This window comes from Morone saxatilis, unplaced genomic scaffold, assembly GCF_004916995.1.
Source record: "Morone saxatilis isolate NCDOM2014 unplaced genomic scaffold, NCSU_SB_2.0 Contig3, whole genome shotgun sequence".
Classification (NCBI taxonomy): Eukaryota; Metazoa; Chordata; class Actinopteri; family Moronidae; genus Morone; species Morone saxatilis.
The window spans coordinates 2,444,014-2,453,284 of record NW_023339873.1 but is presented as its reverse complement, the minus strand read 5'-3'; the positions used below and the strand labels follow the sequence as shown (position 1 = coordinate 2,453,284).

The 9,271-nt window shown below is 36.2% G+C and overlaps 1 protein-coding gene across 1 annotated transcript in view; it reads left to right on the top strand.

Moving 5' to 3' along the window:
* LOC118336873 (M-phase inducer phosphatase 2-like) overlaps nt 1–4,023 on the top strand; it is a 15,241-nt gene extending 11,218 nt beyond the window's left edge. The window contains exon 11 of the mRNA XM_035673632.1: nt 3,831–4,023. Within this exon, the coding sequence (XP_035529525.1) occupies nt 3,831–4,023 (193 nt within the window). The remainder of the gene's footprint in view (nt 1–3,830) is intronic.
* The last annotated feature ends 5,248 nt before the right edge of the window (nt 4,024–9,271 follow it).

The following is a 9,271-nucleotide window of genomic DNA, read 5'->3' as shown; positions in this document are numbered from 1 at the left end:
CAACACACCAAAAATAACAAGTGGGCACGATTCACAAACTGTTTATGTACCAAAGCTAATAATATTACCATCAAAAACAAAACAAGCATTCACATTTAAATAAAAAAAGAAATCTGAATCAGCTTTATTGCCAAGTAGGTTTTCACGTCGAGGAATATGCATAACAATAAAAATAGGAGGAGAAAAGTGTATATGAATAAAGATGAAAGCAAGTACAGCTGTCATAGAGCATAACTTGACAATAACATATGAAAACATACTATAAAGACAATAAAAAGTTAAGTCAAAGTTAAATTATTGCTATGAGAAAATCAAGAGCAGACTTTAATCTGCCTTTAACTACATTATAATAATAAAGAACAGAATTAATGCAGGAAGTTTCAGCACTCGGTTGATTTTCAGAAGTTAAAGAAATGAATGGAGACCTGGAACAAAAAACCTATGTGAAAAATATAAAACTGTAGGACATGCATTCAAAAAACATTGTCAGCAAGAAAGTTGTTTAAGAGCAAGAACTTGCAAACAAACCGGTGTTGTCCTTCAAAATGAGAGAAACCAATAAATCTAAAGCTTTCCAACAACCTGCAGGCAGTGAGCTAGAATCAATATAACCTTTATAACGTTAGTGAATGCTGCTATAAAAAATGGATCAAGTTTATTACTGCAGTGTATTATTGTTAAACCCAATCTAATCTCTATTTATCTCATAATGTGACTCTCTTAGTCAAACAGTGTGTTGGCTGTTTGTTGTGTTGGATTGTTGTACCTGGGACTCTCACCAATGGCCTCTGCCTGCAGCTGTTGGTAGAGAGGGTGTAGAGCTACGAGGGAGGGAGAACACCCACACACATACATAAACACTACAGGTCTCCAGTATTATGTAGGTGTGAAGCACCGTTCTCAAGGTGATCTTTGTGAATGACAAATGGAGTTTGAATACAGAAGCTGTTTTTCTAAAAAAATTTTCTTGTAATAAATGACAAGTATCCAGTGTCTCGTCAGTATAGAAAACCTCTGAAGGGTTTTTTTTTGGACCGTCGTGTGACTTCAATTCTCCATTCTTCTCTCAGAAGTTGATGCTATTTTAAGATAGAGACTTATTATATATTATACGCCCTCCAGTGCCTGAAATGGGACAATACTCACCAGTAGTGAATACCTGCACTTCTGATTTTTGCCTGCATGAGTACCCTTAGTTCTTATTGAGTACTGCCACCTCTGGTGTGCATGTTGAGCTGCTGAGGTCATTTTTTCCTAGGTTTATGCAAAGTTTTGAAATAACTAAATCCACAACAACTGTGTCTGTGTAAACATGAAGACAGCTTAATGCTAAGCAAACAGCACTCAAAATGTCCTCGATAAAAAAACAGCAACACTGCTAAAATTCAGGCACAGAGGCACTAGTAGAAGAAGACAGTAGCCCAGCAAATAGATTAAAAGTGCAATAAGATGCAGTTTCTGTAGCTCTTCTTGTGTAGGAAGAATTAATCAAACCCTTTATTAAAAGTACTCCATTACAAGTAAAAGTCATGCATTAAAATGATTAATTAAGTACAAAAGAAAGAAGTATTATCATCAAATGTACTTAAATGATCAAAAGTAAGATATGTATGTTGCAGAAGGACTCCTGTCAGTGTTATATATTATATATATTGATTATTATTACTGTTAAATAACATGAAAGCAGGTAGTCTTACTACTGTATGTTCTGTTGGGCAGTTTAATCTCCAACTATTCATTATAGTTTGTACACTGACTGTAAAATCCTAATCAGCAAAGTAACTAGTAAGTATACCACACAAGCTGTAGTGCAGTATAAGTTATAAACAAGCATAAAATAGAAATACTGGACAGCTGACAGACCCCGAGTGCAGGGTACTGATGAAGGAAGGATTCAACGAGCGGCTGATTGGACACTTACTTGCACATTTGCATCTGTCTTATCTGGAAATGTATTCCTGCAGCAGCATTAACATTGACACTAGTTCAAACAGGTCATTAACGCAGACTCGGTGGCAGCTATGAAGCATCCCAGATTGTCACACTGACAGAGGAGACAGTTTACCACCACAAACTGATGACACCACCCTGCAGCTAATTAACATCGCAGGCTGCTCGCAAGAAAAATGTCTCAGAACTTCATTCCGCTGCAGCGTTGTAATGATGGGTTTTCACAGCTATTTATGACCTTTGTTCTGCCACAGGAGGACGTTACTCTGACTATTATATATATCAGGTTATACAGGGGCTGACTAACTAAAAAAAAACCACTTGCAATTTCACAGTTTTAGTATCAACATTTTCATCACGATTCGTGCAGGGAGATAATCTTTATTCCCCCTCCACCTGGCAGTACATTGTATTTAGTTACTGATACCACTCGCCTAAAGTTAAAATGAAGCTGTAACTAGCTGGTGATGGATGGAGGCAAAGTGAAACAGTTAACCTGGGTTAAAATCTACGTTTACAATGTTTTATCTGCAAATGCTTATCGGGAAAAATCTTTTATCTGTGAAGTCTGCTGGCAGGAAACCAGACATCCTGTGATAGTGAATTTTTGCTAATATGAGACTAAAAACACTCGAGGCAAAACCTATTAAAGATAGATTTCCATTCTAGTTTAAGGAATAATTTGACATTTTGGTGCATTGGTGGTGTTAGATGATAAAGAAGAACCACTCTCATGTCTGTACGATAAAGAGGCAGCGGCAGCTAGCAGGTGATTAGCTAAGCAATGCAGCAATGGGAAACAGCCTCTTTTCAAGGTTAAAAATACACTTACCAGCACCACTAGATTTACTAATTAACATATTATATCTTATTTGCTTAATCTGTACACAAATGTGAAAACTGGAATGTTGTCATTTTAGTTAAATGCTGGAATATTTCTTGCTAGGTCTGGCACCCAATCTCCCTTAAAAAACATAATTTACTGGTTTTACATTTCTGTTTGTGTACAAATGAAAGAAAATTTAATATGTGTCAATTTGGAACATTAAGAAGTGTTGTTAGGCTTTTTTCCCCCCTGTTACTTGTCTTTATGCTAGGCTAAGCTAATCACCGGCTGGCACGTAGTATCAATCTTCTCATCTAACCCTCAGCAAGAAGGAGAATGATCGTATTTTCTAAATACCAAACTAATTCTGTAACTACAATGAAAAAACTACCTTAAAACACAGTCCCAGTGTTTTGCTTTTCTATTAGCATAAATGCCTTATCACAGGATTTCTGGTTCCCCGCCAGCAGACTTTTCAGATAAGAGGTAATTTAAGATAAGGATGTGTAAACTGAGCCCATGCAGAAACACTGTTTCTTGTCAGTATTGGAAACTAAAGGAGGATATGGGCCACCAGTGCAACGTTTACTGCCCCTAATGTACCGTTATAAGGTCTCTTTTAAAAAGTCTTCTGATTTATCCTGGTTGTCATCAAAGATTTGATTGTTTCTTGTGTAAACGGGTCAAAATTTAGATGATTGAAACTAAAAATATTACTTAACTAACCTCTTTTAGGGACATTTGACTTATGGATGGATCCAGTTAACATTTTTAAATGTCAACATACAGACAATGACCATAAATGATCATTTTCTCTCTAAGCGATGATTCCTGCTGTGATGAGGTTGTATCATGATCTTTAATAAGTAACCACACAAACGTTTCCTAGTCTATCTCCACATTCTTTCACAGAGGGCTGAAGGAATACGAAGCCTTTGCATGGAGACGGTCAGTCAGCCACTGCTTCCCCCGACCGCCTCCCTGGTGTTCATCCATACCATTGTTCCCCCTTATTGTCTACACTAGTGTCAATGCAGACTCTCCCTTGGTATAGGTCACCCCTCCACTGGTCAGCCACCACCACCACCACCACCACCCCCACACCTCCGGGGCTCAGGTCGAGGGAGAAGGAGTACACATCTGCTCGTGGAGGAGGCCCCGGCAGCCAACAGATGGACAGCAACACAGAGGGAGAAGACTCGAGCCTCTGGCCAGGAATTCTGGAGGGAAAGACAGACAAAAGATGAGGAGGGGACGAAGACGGGAGGCTGTGCTGGATGTATGTGGCGGTTAAAGAGAGGAAGGAGGAGGAGGAGGAGGAGGTTTATAGAGTGCATATAGAGTGCAGTGATACATCCTGACAAGTCTTTGAGTATATTTTAATATGATATGACGACAATTCAGAAGCAATAAAAAGATAGCTGAGTATCTTGTTTTCTTGATCAGGAATCGAAAACTGTATCACAAGCTGACGTTAATGTTGCTTTCTTCTTTACTTGTTCTTAAATCAGACAATATCTGAATTCAATCATAATTTTGCAGATTTTAGGCTTTTTATGTAACTTCTTGTATGACTGTTTGTATTTTCTTATTTGACACTATCATTCTGTCCCACTGCACACAGCTCATTTGTTTAAGTATCCAGCCATTTTGTACACATTCTCTCACTCTTTCTATTTGTATATAATGGCTCCTTTTTATTGCTTTTTATTGTCTCTATTTTTGTTTGTTTATTTATATTTTTCTACACTTGATATATATATAACATTTAACAGGGGACATTTCTCTCCATGAGTACTTTTACATTGTATTAGTACTTTTTCTTCAGTAAAACTGAATATATCTCTATAAGCCATGTCTCTTTTCAGGCAAATATGTTATTTTACGCTACATAAATGACATATATTTGACCATTATTTGCTAAATCAGGGAGCTTTCCAGCTTTTAAATGAATTAGACAACACTTTTGATCCATTTAGGAGCAACAGTATCAGATTTAAAACACACACATAAAACAACTTTCCTCAGTGGTTGAGTTGTTATGTCGTCGTTTCAGAGGACATCTTCTCTCTTATCAAACGTTCATAGAAGAGTCTCCACCCGGCTCACTCTGCTGCACATTTACAAATGTGAGACGGGGTTCGGTCCGTTTGTGTTGAGCAGCTTGTTAAGTGTCTGTCTGTTGATTCCTGCTCCAAACTGAAAAAAACACACAGCCTCAATGAGAGAATTTGTGTGTGAATACACCCGACTGTTAGAGCCTTTAATTAGCTGATCTTAATCTATGCAGGCTGTGTGCTGGGGCCCCAAACACCATCATCAGCCACAGTTACACTTTACGATCAGGAGCTCCTCAAACATTTATTCAAGTTACAAAGAGGGAGACGTATGTTTAAAACAAACTCCCCGTACTTTATTCCCCTAATTCAGCATTTCTGAGCAGCAAATGAACACATTATTATGTCATTATAAGTTAATACAGGAACATTTAAGTCAAGTTACAATGAGGGAGACGTACAGTATGTTTATGTGCATCTATATGTTTACTGTTGAGGTTTCAATATATCTTTAAGGCAAATTACTGATATGTACATTTTATACACTAAAACAATACAACAAACTCTCTTAATTCAGCATTTATAAGCAGCATATAAACACATTATACATTTTATGTATTTAATGCATCTGTCAACTATTATAACTCCTTTAAAGTGTCTGTAACTGCTAACTAATTAACATACTGAGTGATAAATGAACAAACATGAACAAAGTGTTTAATTTTCAACTCAAGGTCCTCTTACTAGATTTCTTCCAGAGCTTTCAGCCCTGTCTAATGGCCGTTGATGGAAAGCAACAAAAAGTATAAACGTATATAAAATGTTTAATACAGTTAAAAAAAACACTATTTCTATCTTATATCTGCTCACTGTTTTTGGTAAATAAGAATGAAAGTGTAAAAGAGACAATATGTCCCGTCTGACTTTATTCAGCTGTGCACATTGTTTCTTTTACAGTTTACATTACGTATCTTCTTACAGTTAATTCTGTCAATAACATCAACAGACCATTCGACAGCACATACTTGTTTGTTTATACTATATATATCATGAATAAAGTTTTGTTTATTTTGTACACATCTCAGTTTCATCCATTCTTTCACTTTATTTCATCAGTTTATTGTTTATTTTGTACATCTTTATATATCTTTATGTGCACTTTTACTTCTGATTAGATGGTTAAACTTTATTTTGTTGTTCATTTTGGCGTTAATGTGAATTGGTTATGTTATTATTAATATGTTTAATTAAACCTTTTGTCAAACATTTGTGTCTTTAATCTACCTGGTAGAACAGTTTATTTGGTCATACAGTGACAAAAAAACATTTTATTTTCATATATATATTTAAAATAATCTAACGAATTATAACAAATCACAAAATTCCACTGACATTAAACTTAAGTTTCTTTTTAAAGAATATATTTACTGCATCTTTTCATACAACATAGAACAAAACAGCTCAGACATAACAAGTTAAATGAGTGTGTAAGAAATAAAAGAATAATAAGAGTAATAATAATAAGAAGAAGAATGGACATTAAAGCCAACCCTCGCCCCACCTCAGAGAAAGGCTTATTCCAATTAATAAATATGTAAAGAAACACGGTTACAGGAAGAAATAATAATATTAAAATAAAGAATACATTACAGAAACAGGCTGTGCCAGTTCAGGAAACTCTTGCAATAAAGAAAGGATCTCAGACTTTATAGAAAGCTTCTAATCTAAAGTTTTAATTGAAAACAAGAACTGAGTCTTTGCCTGTTTCTCTGAAAGTAATCTACACAATATTTCATATTTATCTTGCTGTTTGCTCTTCAGGGATACAGTTTAATGTCTCACATACACACTCGCTCTCACTCTATTAGACCTGCCTGCCTTTCTCATGCTAATGATTCCTGTGTCTCCGTCTTGCTGATGAACTAATAGAAGAGTCTGATTTCCTGTCCAGAAATAAGCCCTTTATGCTGCAGTGAGACTCCCCGCTTTGTCAGACTACTAATAAGAGTGATGGGCACGCGTGTGTGCGTGTGTTAGTGTGTGTTAATGTGTGTGTGTTACATACATCTTGCATATTGCATGGAAAGCAGTTGGCAGCAGTTGGGCTGTCCATCTGTCAGAGGCAGAGCCGGGGCCTCATTTGAAAAAGGATCAGACAGAGAGTTATTAATCATGGATGAGGTCAGGGATTAAAAGTTAATAAGTTCAACGAGTATCAAAGGTAACGTTATTAAATGTTCATAAACTCAACAATTAGCAGCACTTCACTATAACGTCCCCAAATGACGGATTCTTTATTAATGCCGGATTAATTGGCCGTGATGTCGTTCTTTCCTGCAGGGGTTAAACATCCTGTTGAGAGAGACACTCAAGTGTAATTTTATGCTTTATAGCCAATTTGTAAAAGAGCGCCACAGCGGAGCGTTTGAGGTCAGTGGACATTTCCTGCAGGCTTTAAAGACTGCACTTGTTTAGTTAATTATAATAGAACCTCATCGTTATGTATTTCACAGTGAGACCTCAGTGCACCTCCTGCCATAAATACTGCACCTCCTCACTGTCCTTTTACTGTCTTTAAATCAGATCAACAACAACGACTTAAGTTCCTTGAACATAACAAACTACCTTTTTAAAAGGGAAGTTTTGTATGTGTAAGGATTGTTTTGTGTTGTTCTTTATGTTCTGGTATGCATGTGTGTCCTGCAAAATAAATTATTCATCATCCTCAAACACTTTTTTAAGCCCTTAAGGAACATTTTATACATTTTCTTCACTGAGGCTGTTAATTACAGTAATTATTTAACGTGAAATTAATAATTTCCCCCCAAATTCGTACAAACAAGAGGTGGAACTGTGGTTAATTTGAAGAAAAATAGAAATTAATATATTTTATCTCCATATATTCAGCACTAATTCTTCCAGATGACAGACTCTGTACAATCCACACATCATGCTGTATGTGATAGCAGCTGCAATAGAAAGAGCGTGAATAATGGTTTACTGAGAGCATGGCAACACCTGTTGGTAAAGTGTAGTACTGCAGGTTGGGTACGATTAAAAAAAGAAAGGACTACAACAAACTAAGAACTACAACAATGGTGGCAACAGCGGCTACTTTTTTCCTGTCTGCTGTTTTCAAGGGCATCAGAATATCTGGTGGAAACATGAGATTATTTATTAGATTGTTTTTAGTTTATTTAAGTTTTTTAAAGCAGAGTTGGCCCACATAAATATAATTATGTGCAGTTATTTGACAAATTTTAACATAGTCTGTTTTTTTTATGATGAGGATTTGCATTTTATGTAACTTTACTTTTACTCCATTACATTTGTCTGACAGCTTTAGATTTTAAACTGAAGGAGGAAATGTTTATAATGTCCTTTATGGGTTGAGAAAATTCTCCTGCTTCTTTATCTGGACAATGTGTTCATTCACAAGGCTGAGAACAGGGTTGTTTTTATGTAAAGCTCACGCTACAAACATATGATGAACTTATTGAATATGATGCATTGCTGTAGATTAAAGTTGTTTAAATGTGTTCAACCTTAAACAATCAGCCACATTCATCCAAATACACCATATACAACAGTAAAACAGCACAATGAGAACTTTTACTTTAGATACTTTAAGTACATTTTGATGATAATACTTTTTACTTTGGAGAGGGTGCCAGTCTTCACCTCCTGTGCCACTGCCGAGTGCCCGTTGGAGCAAAGCAAAACAAGAAAGCAGCGCCAGGAGGGCAAAGGGGTGTAAAGAAGTCTGCGACATTTAACCACGCATGAGAGTTAAAAAACTGAATGATAAACCCCGCACTCGCCGCTCCCCCTCCACCGGGGTACCCTCCTTATACCAGCTGGTCGTGAGTGTCGCTGGGGTAACGCTCATTTAGACCCCTATTCTAACTTCTTTGACTTTCTTCTCCTCCTCCTTTGCATGTCCACATTTGTCATGAAGTGTGCATTTACAGCTTGTAGTGTGGTGTATAGATACAAAAAGAGTGAAAAACAACAATTTCCCCCTAGGGGATCAATAAAGTATTATCTTCTTCTTCTTTCTTCTTCTTAAGGTTTTCAATACAGGACTTTTATTGTAGTGGAGTATTTTCCCAGTATGGTATTAGTGTTTCCACCACTTTACAATATACAGTTTTAAACATTTGAAGTGTGGAAATAGAAATATATAAACTATAAATATAATATATTCATAATTAAGAAGATTGTGCAAACTTTTAAGCTTTTAGGTATGCACTGATATGATGAACAAAATATGTGACAGGAAGGCATCTTAATGTTGTTTTGTATAATGACCACATGGGGGTAGTGTTGGTGCTTCTCTTGTCTCCTGCAGGTTTTTTTTACCTCATAACGAGGGATAAACAAATGTTTAAAAGGAATAAAAACACAATTCTGGAAAATTTACTCAGTGTTATTGAAT